The sequence below is a fragment of the Ascidiella aspersa genome, chromosome 9, assembly GCF_963924565.1.
Source record: "Ascidiella aspersa chromosome 9, kaAscAspe10.2, whole genome shotgun sequence".
Taxonomy (NCBI): domain Eukaryota; kingdom Metazoa; phylum Chordata; class Ascidiacea; order Phlebobranchia; family Ascidiidae; genus Ascidiella; species Ascidiella aspersa.
This window is the reverse complement of record NC_139455.1, coordinates 2940062-2957361: the sequence shown is the minus strand read 5'-3', so window position 1 is coordinate 2957361 and position 17300 is coordinate 2940062. Positions and strand designations below refer to the sequence as shown.

The window sequence follows — 17300 nt, the reverse complement described above, 5'->3', positions numbered from 1 at the left end:
GCGACGCACACTGCCACCTAGTGGATACAAAATTATATTTTTTTCAAAACTAGGTGTTCATCAGTGTTGCAATGTTATAAATAAATGACTTGACTAAAGTCACCTTTTGGTGGCAAAATAACCTCACTTAACTTGGATCTAGGTGGGAGGGTTATTGAGTTAAATTACTCGAGTAGCAATTATGTTTTTTTATAAATAATTTTTGAGAAATTTGGTTATTTATATCAGTGGTCGGCAAACGCCGGTCCGCGAGGAGTTGGTTACCGGTCCGTAACAGGGTTGTCAGATCAAAATTTTGTTTAAACACGAACTGTACGTTAAAACGTGGTAAAAAGTCAAAAATAATTAAATGTTTTTTTTATATTTAAAACACATTTACCTTCATTTTAATATTGGCTACTACTCCATGGTTGATTGGTATGATAAAATGTCACAATTAGTGAGCTCTCATGATGTGCAAATGCACTAGTTTGTTGTGGCCATATGAGTTACATAGCACGTTCGTGCCTACCTTAAAGTGCAATAGAATTTCATGCAAACCATGTTGATAAATTATGTCTCATAATGAAATAATTTATTATTTTGATATATAGGCAGGAAAGGTTTCGAAAAAACCTCTGTATGTTAATTAGTTTTAGCCTTTACAGTTTTAGACTCCATAAAAACGACAAAAAAGCCAAAAAGCCAAATGATTTTTCTAGCATCAGCCACGTTAAAAAATATTTTTGTTGTCAAAAAAGCCCGGTCCGTGATTTATATAAAATCCAAGATGACGAACACATACATACTTTATGCGAGTTCTTCTTTTAGTGACTGAAATTAAATCGTCTCAACAAACTTATAGAAATATTGTTATCATTTCAAAACATGAAGTCGCAAGTTCTGCATTATTATTAACATCATATATAATGTTCGGTCAACTTATGTCTTTTTCATAAATTAAGATTTCGTTTTAGAGACCCACGCGATAAAAACGTCCGTCATCCCTGCAGAAACAGTAACGAGCAAAATAAAACGATCGGACTCTGGTGTTTTTTATTTATTAAAGAGACTGAAAATTGGGATTTTAACAAAAAAGAGCATGTACAGTTACTGTTAAGAAGCCATTAAAGAGATCACGGCATAAGTTTGACAAAATAACTAAAGCCCGACAAAAGTTTGGAATGATGCTCCATTTGTTACCAGAAACAAAAATACAGGTTTACACATTTCGTCCCAAAAAGCAGCAGCAAGAATCAAGTAGAACTAGACTGTAAATATTTGAAAAGGCTGGTTTAAGTTCAACTTTTGGCCAAAGTGACTTAACCCTGGGCACTGTTGCAACGGTAAACTGTACATATAATGAACAAAAAGGTGAAGCAGAGCTATTGTATTTCGGTCTGGACACGATTTAAAGCAGCATCTACGTGTATTCGAAAAGCAGCGCGGAACATATCTTTGAACACTCCAAGATAACTAAATCTTTTACTTCGCAACGTCAATAATAATGCCACAGAGATCGAAGAGCCTTTCAAAACTAACATACGAAAATTCGTTTTTTTGAGACATATAGGCCTATAGATATAGAAAAAATCTGGCTTTGTATCTTTGTAAGCAAATATCTTGTTCGATAACCCTCGATTACAGATACTGTGTCGTAATATCGTAACTGACCGATAAACGTGTAATGGCAAATGATGTTCGTTGTACACAACTAAAGCATTAGGGATGCGGTGTCAGGCTAAAATTAACCGACTACCGAGTCCAACTCCGGACAATAGAATGAACCCGAGTTCCCCTTTCCGAGTCCGACTCCGGCTGAATGTGCGATTTCGTCGAGACGCCAGCCCGGCTCCGACTCTACAGCTTGTACTTTACCCATTTACGTAACTAAAATAAGGTGGATTTTCAGCAATCCATATATGTGGAGGTTATATAACTCATCCACACACAATACACGAGTGGAAAAATTCCACCATATGCCATTCAACCTTTGCAAGTTACAGTTTGACGTCTTATCAGTTTAAAAAATTGATACTGCACATGCGCACGTCGGACTCCGGACTTTACTGGAGTCCAGAGTCTTTTTTTACACACTCTGTCGAGTCCAGGTTTTTCGTTTTCAATCCCGTTTGGATTTTATGTTATAATAAATTCCATTTACATAACTGAAGGCAAATTGATACCAAAAAGGATAAGTTACCAAAAAAGGAAAAAACAAGATACAAAAAAGGAAATGTCTCAATAGAATAATGCCCTCTTTAACTATTAAAAAATAATTGACCTTGTCAATGAAATAATTGGTGTCAAATCTAACGGGCAACTTTGTTCTTAAAACATCAGTTATCGTTGTCAAATAGAAATTCTATAGTATCTCGCAACAGACGCCCCGTAGTATAACGACCAACTCGCAGCAAAGTGTAAAAAAATAGCAACCAAGAAAAAAAGTAAAGCAACCAGACTTCGCAAAGCGAACCACATCCTGACTTGTCTCTCAAAATCACGAAATAAAGCAAGCAGGCTTTGCAGATCCACAGCAAGCCTAGCTTGTCTCTCAAAACCAGCAATTTCACTGCGGCAGTGGTATAGTACGAGGGTCGGTCATTCCCGTCTCCTGCAGGTTTTTGATGAGCTGTGAGAGCCACCGCTTGGTGGTGCTGTCGTCCTTGAGTACGTTCACGAATGTTGTGTCCTTGAGCTGGTCGGGAAGGCACTGACGTAAGGCTTCCTTGGCTCTGTTGGAAAGAATGGTGAATTCGTTTTTATCAGTGTTTCACAACCCTTTTTGAGAAACCACTTTAAGTTAAAATATCGCTTAAGTGGTAACTATTTTTTAAGTTAATATCCCGTCCAAGATATTCAGGCATTCAATATCTCGTCCAAGATATTCAAGCAACGGGTTTGATCAGCTCAGTACCCCAGGGTTTCGTCATTTTGTAAATGAACGAACCATAAGATATTCGTATTTTAAATAATTCAAAATATGCACGAGACATCACTATAAATAGTTTTTTTCGTGGTGACTCAAAAACTAAGGATAATTATAACAACGAAGCTTTGGCGACCCAAACCTCTTAACTGAACAGTTTGCGAGCGACAAAAATATGAGACAAAAAAATTAAACAAACACAAATTTATTTAAAATGTTGCTATGAGCTATTTCTTCGTTTTGCTTTGTTCCAAATTTTCGGGAAATATCAGAAGTTATCTAAAAACTAATATATATAAACTTTTTTTGGTCGATAAAAATAGTAAACTATAAACTATTTTTGGTCCCATCTCCATGTGTTGAGAAACACTGGTTTATATACTGGAAGCAGGCGCCCAGGATTTTGTTTGGAGAAATAATTGACTTTTCATGTTCATAGATGGCGTCACATAGTTACATCCAAACGTGGCGTCATAAATAAGTGACCTTAAGAAATCCAGACGGTTTATTTTGTTTAAGTTTAAGAATGGAGAGGTGTTTCTTTTAATGCAAAAGCTACAATACAAAAAAGCTATTGATTCGCACAAAGCGGAAAAAACGCCTTTTATTGTGTTTAAGTTGCAAAATTGTTCATTTAAGAAGGTGCGGTTGGACGAACCAAACCTTTGGGCTGAAACAATTTTATCAAAATGGTAGAAGACCGAAGACCTACAATTCAGATTTGCACAGTTCGATATGCACCAGTATCGTCATCAGTTAATGTATGTGCACCTTTAACGAAACGTCGTTATTAAGGAGATGTCGATTTACTCAATCTATTTGGCTTTGAAATTTATTTTCAAGCTACACTACAGATCTGTGCATAGTGTACCTAATTGAAATCAGTTCAGTGGAAAAATGGGTTAGCAGAAATTCTAGTGCAACTGGAACTGGGTGAATGATGGAGGTAAGAACACTTTTCAGAAAATGCTTTGTGTTGTCTGGCCTTACAACGCTCTTTTTACAATGTAAAGAAATACAAGTATATACTTTGTACAGAATTAAATCAGTTCACATACCTTGGGTTGTCTGAAAGCCTTAAATAACAGCGGACGACGTGCTTTAACAATCTTGCAGACGGATCCTTAGATAGGGCCAAGACCATTTTGCCGAGAATCATAGCAACGTGTGAAAATCTTTCGTAGGTTTGGCAAATATAGGCAAGGCCGGTGTCGTCCAACAAAATTTTTTGCAGAATAAAAGTGGCGACCTATAAGTAAAACAATACGAAAAAAGTTGAGCATTAAAATTCTTGAATTGACAAAAAAATGTTATAGGAAGGGTAATATTTTTAATCTGGTGAGTATTCATTCTGTTCTCAAAATATAAAACCAAAATGATGCTTTTAAAGCACTTTTACCTAACAGTCTTAAAGATTTATTCGGTTGAAAATGAATAAAGAGATATTCGAAAAAATTAAAATGCTATACCTACCTCTGTATGGACTTTTATATTCCTACTACGTATTACTACAACCTCCATCCATTTATGCTTAAAATTTATACTGTAAAAAATATTTCATACAGTAAAAATAATTTAAACAGCTCACGGTCTTTGAAAGTTCGCTTCCTGATTCCATTATGCGAAGACAAAGAGGAATAATTTCGGTTGTGAGAAGAAAAGTGATCACTTCTTGTTCGTCGGTTTTTACCAAAGCACCTAAATGCATAGAAGGGGAATGTATGTAAATAAACAGGTTAAAAAATAATATATTATTTTTTTGATTGCAAATATTTAAAGTTAATATATTTTTTTTAGCTTAAATTAATCCCTTGGAGTTTACAGTTTTGTTGCATTAAATAAAATATTTTTAAGTGTTTTAAAGTTCCTCAATAAAATATCTTATTGCCCTAAATATCATCAAAAATGTGTTTGTAAGAAAACCGACAAACAAAAATAAATTTTGTTGTTGTTAATTTTTAACATATTTGCAAGACTCACCTATTACACCAAGGCTGGTAAGGCGCAGGTATTCAAAAGGCCTTGTCTTGCTTGTGGTGTGTAGGAAGGGGTAAAGAAACAGTGGAATGTGCGCCGACAAAAATGCTGTCCTCGTCTCTGGGTGAGAGGCAACGCATTGCAGCAGGGCAAGTGCATTGCAGACTCTGAAAAAAATTAAAATAGATATATCCAATTTCAGTGTGCTGGACCATTTTGCAAGGAAAGGAAACCATTACACGTTTTACATCAAAAAAATAAATCTTTAGTAAGTTTTCCCAGTTTAACAAGCTCAACCAAATTCTACAAGTTGCGATCAACGAAAGTGTAAGAAGTTGTTTTTCAAATAGAAAATCACTTAAGGTTAAGTTACAAATAAATGTGAGCTTTTATTGGTAAAATCTCACATTATTTGTCCAGTGTTTGTAGGGTATAATACTACTGGTCCTTCAATATGGGATAATTTTTTTTAAATTAACTTCAGTACAATACCAAAACACCTGGTTATATATATCTATTTGCTCTAAAGAAGATACCAAAACATCCAGTTGGCCAAATTCTGCAAAACATGAAAAACTTAAGGTGAGCTAATAGTTTCCGATTGTAATAAATTTACATTTGTACAAATTAGCATTGTTGCCGCATGAGTTTTGCAAGTAAAATTATTACGACCATACAAATTTCAAGCTGTTTACTTCTGCCTGCACAGTGCACAATATTGAAACATTCTAATCTCGCTTAAACAATTTTAGTGTCTTTACTAAAAAATGCATTTGAATTGCATAGCATCAAAATACACATTGTGCGTTGGACGAATTTTGCAGCACAAAAAACAAAACAATACTTGTATTTTTAATATTTACCTGTTTGATTGATGTGCAGTGAGTGATGGTGGGTTTATAGAAGGATAAATGTTGACAATTTCCTGAAAACAAAAGCAGCAGTTCAGAGTTGCCACAAATAGATTTATATATGAATATTGAAATATGCATATTGCAAATCATTTTTAATCCAGGGAGTCGAACCGGAACCGAACCATAACTTTATGAACCGGTTTCGGGTCAATTTTTTCGGAACCTGAACCGGTTTTGAACGATTTTAAGGAGCCGAACCAGAACTGAACCGAAAAATTTGAAAGAACATGAACCCTAACCTGTTAATAAAAGCGGTTCATTCCAGCATGACGTCACAACTTGTATTTTAAGGACTCAAGTTATGCAATGTATAAAATTTTATGAACTAATTTGAATATTGATTAAAAAACGTTGATTTTTTAGATATTTCAATATTGAGTTGCTGTTTTTTTAATACGTCACGTAACTTTGATTGAATGACTTACTATTCAAAGATTATTCTCTACATTTGTTGACCCACATTTCATTTGTTGACCCACATTTAGATTTAACGCAACTTAACCAGAACTTTATAAACCGGTTTTGAAATAACGATGGTCGAACCGGAGCTGAACCGGAACTTTAAAATTGTTCAGAAGCGAAACCGGAACTGAACCGTATTCCGAAAAAATCCTTGAACCCGAACCGAACCTGAAAAGTCAAACGGTTCGACACCCTGTTGTAATCATTTTAGGTTAATACACAAAAAGTCTTTAGGGACATGATATTGTAGATATCAAAAACAAGAACTTTTTAATTTTGTAATGATTCAAGTTGTTTAACTCGGAGCTTATTAACGGAACAAGGATTTAAGATCTGAGTCTAGAACACTTTTTTTACACTGGAAACTAAACGAGTCAAAATTGAATTTGCAATAAATAAATAAATATGGGATAAATATAATAATACTTGACCCAACCAAACCCAAACGCTAACTCTGCCCTAATAATGTTACCAGTATAAACCCCCGGCCAAAAAGTGGTAGGATTCTAGAGCAGCACCAGAGCCTGATTGCATTCCACTGCCTTTTCGCCAGAGATCTTTGGCAGGGGGGAATGCCTGCCCCAAATCACGCCAGGGGCATCATTTGGCGTGAAATATCGCCGGCCTAGTGAATTTACCCAAATAATTTGGCGTAGGATTTCAGCCAAAAAATGTTTGGCGGCCACAAATTATGGAATGCAATCAGGCACCGGAGTTAGTGATAAATAACATCAAACCAGATAAATAAAAAATATTTGCAATTGTTATTTATCACAAACTTTCAAAATACATTTAAAATAATGGCAAGAACCTGTAATAAAGCAGCGATTGTTCCAAACGAATGCCACAGCATAGGAGCAAGGTCTTGAACCGTTTCTCTCTTTTTACTTAATTCTAACAAAGCAGTTTCCCGTGTTTCTAGACTCGACAGGTCGTTGATCCACTGATAGATCTTCTCTCTGTCAACGCCAGCCATCGTCGGAACTTGGTGGTGACAATGTTTGCAGAAATATTGTTTTTTATCACATTAGATGCTCTGCTTCGAAAGTTTTACAAAACAGAGAATTTGAAGATTCGACTGGGTGAATAGAACGTCATAAATCTGTGTCGATTTTTGCAAAACAATAACTATACGCTCAAAGTACAAGGAGGTTGTCACAAACGCTATTTTTTAACTTTTAGAACTTTCTTAACAAAGCTTGGTAAGTAATCGAATTTTGCTAATGTATTCTTTTATAAATAACGACAATTTGGGTATTTTTTTTTCTTTGCCTAGTAGTTTTTAACGCACGCCGGTAATCAACAATCACAGGGTTCTAAGCATAGAATGCTATTTTAACGATGAACTCCCTGTTACCTGCATCGAAATCGAGGGACTACACAACTTTTATTGTTAATATAGTACCTAATAATCATTTCTACTATTAAAAAAACGATTATCCAGAATAAATATAGCATTGTCTGCTCTTTTTTTCTTATTCGGCCGCGATGTATTTTATATTGTCGTGATGTACAAACTTGCTAAGATAAGTGATGTTGTGATGTAGTGCCTCTCCAAACAATTTTCAAAAAGATTGGCATGTTGGTGATTCATTAGAAACCGCTTGGAGCGATATTATTTTTATCTTGCACTGCACTTTCGCAAACAATAAAATAAGCTCGATGAACCATAGTTGGTCAATGGATGCTGATCCCTGGTTATATCTCTATATATGGCAAAACTGCAATCTAATGTTGTGTTTTTTTTCAATTTACAGGAAACGAAACGCCTCTTGTAGGCTGTAAGTTGATATGCACAACTTTTGTTTTTCAAACACAGTAAAATGTGCATGGCGTGGTGAAAAATGCACATGGCAATAGTTTTAACATTTCAAATGCTGTTTGGATTTTAATTTTTATTAATTTAATTTATTACCATATCCCAGGTTTATAAAAAAAAATCGGTATCTGTAACGGGTATCGGTTGGCAAAAACATAAAAAATCGGTTTTGGGTATCGGTCGACCTCTAGCTTATATTATTGCGGTAAACAACCCCGGAATAATGCCCCGGGGGATACAGATAAATACAAGCTTGTTTACAAATATAACGTGGAAAATGACAACACAAAGCACACGAAGCCAAATAACTGTCTATCTTTAAAGAGAACTTGTAAGTATTTGTTTATCTGCTCTTATTGTATTCGTCTCGCGACCGTAGCCTACTGCTCGAAAAGTTACTGTTAAATATTTTTTTACTTTTTTAGTAGCAAAAACAAAGTGGCAAAACAAAGTTGCGGGATCTGAATACATCGAACACCAAGGCCCCAGGGTATAAAATCTTTTATTGCGCTAGGAATGCAAGATATTTGCTAAATGCAAAACACGAAAGTACAAAATCAGTTGCCTAACGATTGTCGCTACGAGAATTCAAAACGTATAATGTATAACCCATAGAAGGGCGTATAAGCCTATACTTAAGCAAAAACAAACATCAAGTAACTTAGCAACGGCTTCAGAAATAAGTTAAAAATTTACAAAAAAATATGGACGGAAAATTGTATGCGGAAAAATCAGCTCCAAGTGCGATTCCAATGTATTTTGCGTTGGTCTTTCATTCGTCTAAAATCACTGCCATAGAGGTTTACCAATATGAAATACAAACAGCAAAGAGACAAAAAAAATGTTTCAAGCAAGCATGACGCATGTAATTCCCGATTATGCTACACACTTTTCAATTCAAATCATGTTATGCAAAAATAAAAACACTATATTGCTGTCAATTAACCCAAAATATAGACCCTTTTGAAAAAAGGAAATACAAGAGGTGCAGGAAGTATCTGCATAGCTTGTAGAACACAGACCACAGTATACGCATTTTGTCCGTTTTCGCCATATCTAGGTCTAGGTTTACTTTTTGTAAACGACGTACACACATGCAATACAACATTTTTCCTTAAATTAATTTATAATATTGTAAAAAAAGATCTAAGGACAAATGCAGGTGCAATGGGAATTACCGTAAAAGTACAAACAAATTTGTACTCTTTGGTCGGTTTTTACATGTTTTTTTCTCTTTTTTCGGGTTTCTGTGTACACTGCAAAGTATATTGTAGAATCATCTTTGCAACGCTAGAAAGTCGCATTATTTAAAAGCACACAAACTCGGACTCCAGGGTAAATCTGGGCACAGCAAAAAATATATGTCAAATTCTATTAAATTATCTCATTTAAATAAAGCAATCTAACCGCAAAAATATTACACAGCCAAAAAGATACGGTGTATAGATTATCGGGAAAAAAAAGAGTTTTTGGTAAACAGACAGTAAGGTATTGCTGAATACAATTGAATTAAGAAATCAAACATTGTCTATGTCAGGGGCGGGCAACCTTTTTAACACAAGTTAGGAAATTTAATGCTTACAGGAGGGCCGCACATCAAATAAACTAATTGATATTTTCAGCTTTTACTACAAAAACACAAGTACAAGCGAATATGAAATATCATAGCAGACACACATGTGGATGTTCAAATAGAAGTTAGTGAGAAGGCTGATGTTGGATATTTTGAACCAACTTGTCAATGTTTGGTTCCAGGCCACATGTGCATAGACGCAAACTATTTAACAGCAATAATTCAAAACCAGCTGTTAAACATAACATTTCAGTCAATATGCGCGGCAAAAGTCGTAGCAGACAAGTGTAATTGTGGGTTAGCGGTGTAGGTAGCCTATGGGTTACATTGCACTTTTAAACAGGAAACTGAAAGAGCAAAATTTCCAACATTGGTGCACACAAATTACCCTTATTTAGCGAAAAATATCTGGAAGAAGGCGAAGGGCCGCACGTTGCCCGCCCCTGGTCTATGCTGATTAAACAATAATAATAAGAAAAATGTCTAAGTATTAAGTGTGCCGCATAACTAATCGCTTTAAAACAAACAGCAAAAAACAATAATTAATTGTAAGCAAGACGCGAAAATAGCACCTAATGTCATGTTTAGGTATGGGATAAAAGCCCAGCTTTCAGACCAGCTAGATTGCTAAAATAACATTGATATTGCTTTATACGAGGTGTCTTTGTTCATCTAAAACTTGTATCCGACTATCAGTGCAGATGTGACACTGTAATTTGTAAATTTTGGTCACATATATCACAGACTCAATCTAGAAAAAACTAACATGATTATAATTGTAAAAAAACCCTAATTGATATTTCGTTATTGGCGGGTATTTGCAGCCGAGAATCAGTACCAAATTGACATTTCACCAAATTCGAAAACCGACAGACGAACATTTTCCCAGGGTCATTCCCCAAAAATGAACACAAAAATGTAAAATTGCACTAATTAAAAAAACAAACGCCCACGCAAAACGTCAGGAGCCCAGGTATGCCCCGGCTACGCTGAATCGTCACGTTCAGAGCTGTAACCGTTCGGGTTTAGCGACTGCCAGCGCCAAAGGTCGGTACACATGTCTTCAAGGGTCTTGGTTGCTTTCCAGCCTAGAAAACTTTCGGCCAGGCTTGCGTCGGCGTACACGTTTCCCAAGTCGCCTGCAAAAAAACGACAATTTTTATTTTAGTTTTTGATTTTTAGGCAGAAGATTGGTATTTCTGTTCACTGTAGTAGTGAATCAATAAAAAAATTCACTTGTGAAAAAAATTGCTTGTAAAAACAGTTTTCTATTTTTTGTTGACAATAGAAGTAAACCGAAAAAAAAAACTGTTAAAATAAATCACTTGTAAAATCGAATTAAAAAACAACTCGTAACGAAAGAGTTGTTATAATCGATAATCATATTTCGCTACTTCCATTTTTCTGCAGAGTTGTTGTTATATACATGTTATATGTAAATCTTTTATTTCACGCGACACGTTTTAAATTCAGTAAATTAATTTAGAGCCGCATAGAGTTCAATAACTTGTGGCGAATTTTATGCCAACGACGCCATAGAACCTGTAATTAATTTTTTGACGCCTCCAAATCTCGACGAAAGTCAACTAGAATATCTAGATGGTCAAGTCCGACACAAGGTTCCTATTTTGACGCATTGAAAAACAACTCTAATCGAAAGAGCTGGCATATATGCCCGAAGGTGCCTTTAAGTGCATTTTGACGTCATCACATCTCGGCGAAAATGATCTTAAACCTTACGCCCTAGAATTAGCCGCATTTTGCTCTAATTTTTTTGAATTAGCAAACTTAAATTATCCAGTCGTCCAAGTCCGGCCTAAGGTGCTTATTTTGACGCATTAAAAACAATTCTAACCGAAAGAGCTGGCATAAGCGCTCTTAAACATTTCGCCCAGGATTTTTCATGAAATTCGCCAACTCGAATTATCCACTTGTCCAAGTTCGGCCCAAGGTTTTTAACTTGACGCATTGAAAAATCGAAAGAGCTGAACAACTCTATTTGAAAGAGCTGGCATATTACTTTAAGATGCCCATCCCAATTCCATTTTCACGTCTCCAAATTACGGCGAAATTGATCTTAAACATTACGCCCAAATCACTCGGCTAAATTCACATCCTGTTGGGAATCGCCTTTTAGTCAACAAACGCTTCAGTGAAGAGGCCTTGTGTCAACATACTACGTTTCACGTCCTGTTTCCACGTCTTGATACGAACAAGGATACAGCTCAATAACGCGTTCTGTTTTTACGTTAAAAATTCTGTTTGCCAAAAGGGCGTTGAAATTTTCGCTCTTACGTAGGCACTTAAGATTCTATTAACGCAAATATAGTTTTGAAGCAACTCTAGCCTGATATTAGATTTCCTGTTCTCCAGTATAGGAATTTGGAGATAAGACAATACAAAAATCATTTTAGTTGAATAAAACTATAACTTACTGGTATTTTCAGAACTAATGTATTGATATTGAAAAAGATGGGTTAATATTAAGAAATCAAAAACTAGTAGGTCTAGCAACTACAAATGTGTAACTTTTACCATCCCTTTAAATTTTCTCTGTTGCCAATCTCTGCTACTAAGTAGGTATGAAAGTTAACACCCACATACAAACTGACAAGTGGCTGTTATCCAATAAAATGAAAAAAATTTAACCTGAACAGAACATGTCATACTAAAAGTTACCAAGATTTTTTTTAAACACATTAAACACAAACCTGGTCTTCTTGGGGCAAGTTTGTATGGGACAGGTTTGCCCGATACTTGCTCGAAGGTTTTCACAGCATCCAGAACAGAATAGCCTTGGCCAGTGCCCAAATTAATCGCCTGTTAAAAAATATTTTATTGAAATTGATTTGTTGTCAGAACCGACATCTGTAACCAAGAAGTCTTGCTAAAATTTTTATTAAAGTGCTTTTAAATGGTTAGATAGTCTGAAAAATTACAACTGTGTCTTACAATAAGTTAAATGCCTCAGGGCGATTACAAGTTAAGGTCATGAGTTCTGTATCACGTTTAAACAATTCCATAAGCGTTCCAATAGTGCAAAATATCGCTTTATACGAAGAGCCTTTGTCTTTTGTTTTAACACTTCATACTGATATTGTGGCTGTGTGCTGTATTTATCACTCAAAATTTGTAAAAGTGTTACTTTAAACAAAAACGCAAAATTGACTGCATTTAAAAACATACTACCAAAACAAATCAAATCGACATACAAATTTAACTTTTTTTTTGTAATAAACAAGATAAAAACTCTTATACTGGATTAGAGAAGTTGTAAAATCAAAAATCTTTGATATACTTGTTGATATATATATTTATTTGCCTAAATCAAAACCTGTTTAAGTGATATAATTTGTTGTTGTACAGTATCACCTGATTTCTAGCTATAAATATACTGTAAATAAAAAAAATGGTACATTTACAGGTTCCACATTAATATAAACTAATCATATGACAGAAAACGATGTTTACACATGGTTTAATCATTAATACTTTTATGGTAATCATGTTTTCTTTACCTTGCACCCTTCGACCTTGTCCATCTTTTTAAGTGCAGCAATATGACCTTGGGCCAGGTCGACAATGTGAATGAAATCCCTGACACCCGTTCCATCGTGGGTTTTGTAATCGCTGCCGAAAACACTCAGAATGGGCAGTCTGCCTACTGCAACCTATAAAAACAATTTGTTCGCTACATAAACGTAATTCATTACCAGTGTTTTTTGTGTATGGTACTTTGAAGGACTGCAACAGTTATACATATTTAGTCTCTCCAATATAGGTACTTTTGTAACTACAGTCGACAATTCACAGCTGTTACTTCGATAAAATTGTTGCAGTATTCTAAACTTCCTTAACAGTGGAACACAAAACTGAAAAAAAAAATTAAGTGGAACCTGTTTCTGGTGGAAACATTACAGGTGTGACAATGTAAGTGTGATTAGAATCAATACAAGTTTAAATAATGGTGAGGTACTCTTGGTGTGTAATTAACAGGGAGTGTGATACAAGGCACAACCACAATTGCCACTTTATGCCATGAGTTGTACATAAAAATAAGCACATCCGGACCGTGGTGATACATGATAGGTCATAAAAGTGGTATAACATAAAAAAATGTTTTCAACACATGACATTTAAATAGGGTGATTTCATAGTTTTCTGAAGATGATTTCTAAATAATGTAGGTTTTTAAAAAGAAGCAAATTATTATTTTCTTAAAGGGCAATGTATAATAAAGAATTAGCATTATGAGAAATCTACCACAATTTTTGCATTTTCTGCCCAAAACCAACACAGTTGATTAGTGAATTGGCAAAGGAGTGTGAATTTGTCGTATCTATGAAATAACAATTCCAAATGCATCAACAAACTATAGCTAGTGCATTACTAATCTATAGCGTGTAACTGTATAAAGGCATTTTTAGGTTTTTCAAAAGCGCTTTCTAAACAAATTAGGAATGTAAGTTTATGAAAGTAAGCAAATTCTTAACATTACCAAACGATAACTAGTAGTTTGTAAATAGGGTATTTAGGTGTTACAATATACAGACAAATTGTATTGAACAAGGTAGAACTTAAAAAAAGTAGAACTTTGACCTCATGAAGCCTGGATGTGCAAAAGGTTGTCGAGAATTCACAATTTGTCTTTATATACTATAGTGCTACCGGATTACCCTATTTAGAATTAGACAAGATTTAGTAGTTTGCAAATTTACCTGTGCAACGTAGGGCATGAGATTTCCGGGTGGGCCCTGTGGGTCTTCGCCTATCAAACCGGAAATATGGGAGCCAACCGGATTAAAATAACGAAGCAGGATAATCCGCCAGCCCTTCTGTGCCTTGGAAAGGTCGCGGAATATTTCCTCGATAAAGAACTTTGTCTTGCCGTAAGGGTTCGTGAGGCCCTTACCAATTGGGTGGCTTTCATCTACAGGAAGCTTAACTGGAGGTCCTTAGTAGGAAAATAAATTGAATAAGCATATAATAACAGTATTAGGCGAGGGTAAACAGGTTTGCCTTACATTTTTTTGAAACAAATTTAAGAGCATTTATGATTTTTCTAAAAAAACATAATGGTTTACCATGCTCTGAAATTGGATCCCTCAATAAATGTTGTTAAACAAAATTCAAATAGTTAGAAAAAACAGTTTTACTATGATACAATCACATAAGTTAAGATGTACATAATTATTTTTTTTATACTTAACAATCATAGGATTTTTTATCAAAAGCTTAAGGTTTTTCAGTTTTTTTCAAACTGCTAATGAGCTAATCAATTTGAAGACAATCGAGAGCATAAAAAGGCAATCCTAATAGAGTAATTTTTGCTAAAGGAATTACAAAAATATCCAGTTCCAGTTATTATAACTGTTAGGGCAGCAAAACACAAAAGCTTTGTACATCGTATAGCTAAATTTAAGTTTTGCAATTAAAACATAATACGTCAGAAAAATGTGATGACACGTTTACAAAACAAAAGATAAGATATATGGTAAATATCTTGAAAAATTAAACTTTAAAAAATTAACAAGGAAAATAAGAAAAAATACAAGCAAAAGCAACTTTCTTACCATAAACAGTGGCGGAACTGCTAAACACCATGTTTTTGACATTAAATTCATTCATACATTCCACGAGGTTGATAGTTCCTACAGATAAAACAGTAACTCAATTTTAAACCAATACCAAATATTTGTTAACATCTACATATTTTTTACATCCCTGGCATTTTTTTAGATATAATATATGCAAATATATCATTGTTGTAAACAATAAGGTCCTAGTCCAAGTCATCAGTTGCCAAGTCAAGCTCCAGTCAGTGTTACAAATCACTAATACCAAAATGTAATGTATTTGATTAGAATTGGTAAATCTGCAAGATTATAAGCAATTACTTTCGAGTAAAAAATAACACAAAAACAACATGCAACAATATAATCCTTCTTTGTGTAAAATTGAGGTTAATCGTTCCATTTTATCATAAGTGTTAAAAAAACCCTGTATTTCAACAAAAGTCATTGGACTTAATGAGCCCAAGTTAAGTCATTTACCCCAAAAAGAAGTCAAGTCATTTAAAACAGTGACTTAAAAACTGATATTAAATATTTGTAATTTGTCTTAAGTCTAAATAGGGTAATTATGTGGCACTTTATAAAGACAAATTGTATTGTTTTGTCGCAAAATCATGCTTCATCAGGTCAAAGTAAAAAATAAATTTACTGGTTTTGGTGGTTGTTCTTCCGAAAAAAATTAGCCTTTTTTCTACTTTGACCTGGTGAAGCACGGTTGTACAAAAGCTTGTCGAGAATAAAACAACACAATTTGCCTTTATATAGCGCAAAACTGATTACCATATATAAATATATATCTGTACAAGAACAAAATAAGACACCTTAAATTCGAAATTTCAGTCAGAAAACTCACCACTGATATTTACTTCATAGTAGTCCATTGGATTGGATATGGATTCGTTGACCGATTTTAAACCGGCGAAATGCATGACCGCCGAGAATTTGTACTTTTTGAAAATGCTGGCAAGATCATCTTTGTTGAGCAAATCGACTCTATGATAAATGACCTCTTTTCCAGTGATTTCCTTTACACGCTTCAGACTCTCTGGCTTCTGTAAAAAATATGATTGAGGTTTATTTTAAGGAAAATAAAAAAATCATAAGATGTAATACTTTTATTAAATATCTTGGTGAAACTGCTACGAAACGCTGTAAATTGTGTTAAAACTACATTAGTGTAAGATTTCGATAGGTAATACAATATTTCAGTTTTCTAGGGCAAACGTTCTTTAGGTCTTGTTATTGGATATAGAAGGCAAAAGATACACTAATTTTATTAAAATTCTAATTTTTGGTGAAACTGCAACGAAATGCTGTGAATTGTTTTTAAACAACATTAGTTTTAAAAAAAGTTTCAGTTTTGTAAAGCAACTTTAGTTTTGTTATAAGAATTTGCCAGGTTGGAAGCTTTGGACATTGCACAGAGGATAGGTTTATGCAGCTTAAATATGCAAGGCTGAAAAAAATTTTCTAAAATTTGTGAGGTTGAAAAAACATTATTTCTAAAATTCGCACGGCTGGAAATGAAGTACTATACTGAAAACTGCAAGCAGGAATTTTCGACTAAATGCGCAACTGCAGCTGAGAGTGGATAACTTTTTAACCTGTGAATTTTGTCTAGTTTTATGAGAAATTAAGTGCAATTACCTTTGCTCCCTCTAAACAAGTTGTGTTGCAACAATTGTCGATGACAACAGGCTTGTATCCGTCTTCTAGGAGTTCCACAACCGTATGACAGCCAATATAGCCTGCTCCCCCCGTTACTAAAATATATTCACTCATTGTGCTAAGCTAGCTGTGATAAATGACAAATAAATGTTTTTAAAACATAAAACAATGTTGATCACAATGGAAAAGATATCATAAATATAAAAGTGTAAAAATACAAAAAAGTAAATGTTAGTAGCTGATTAAATTTAACAAGCAGAATTATTTTTATGTATATTAACATACACAAAATTGGAATTTTATTTTTTATAACAATCTCAAAACCAACTCAAACATATCAACATGTTTATGATTTTTAGTAGTAATTCTACGAAATAAAATGTTTAAAAAAATAGAAATAAAAAAT

At 34.3% G+C, this 17300-nt stretch overlaps 2 protein-coding genes across 2 annotated transcripts; both read right to left on the bottom strand.

Annotated features, from left to right (window-relative positions):
- Window positions 1-1036: 1036 nt before the first annotated feature.
- On the bottom strand, window positions 1037-7324 carry LOC146131898 (CCR4-NOT transcription complex subunit 9). Its single transcript, XM_083396622.1, has 6 exons — window positions 7073-7324; window positions 5749-5810; window positions 4889-5052; window positions 4497-4606; window positions 3967-4157; window positions 1037-2714 (listed from the first exon to the last, which is right to left on the bottom strand). Exons 1-6 carry the CDS (start codon window positions 7235-7237, stop codon window positions 2549-2551), a joined length of 858 nt encoding a protein of 285 aa, XP_083252748.1. The 5' UTR covers window positions 7238-7324; the 3' UTR covers window positions 1037-2548.
- A 1242-nt stretch (window positions 7325-8566) lies between these two features.
- LOC146131897 (UDP-glucose 4-epimerase-like) lies at window positions 8567-17017 on the bottom strand. The gene is made up of 7 exons (XM_083397990.1): window positions 16874-17017; window positions 16080-16278; window positions 15227-15304; window positions 14372-14607; window positions 13172-13324; window positions 12365-12473; window positions 8567-10792 (listed from the first exon to the last, which is right to left on the bottom strand). The coding sequence occupies exons 1-7, from the start codon at window positions 17006-17008 to the stop codon at window positions 10638-10640; spliced, it is 1065 nt and encodes a 354-aa protein (XP_083254116.1). The 5' UTR covers window positions 17009-17017; the 3' UTR covers window positions 8567-10637.
- Window positions 17018-17300: the final 283 nt, after the last annotated feature.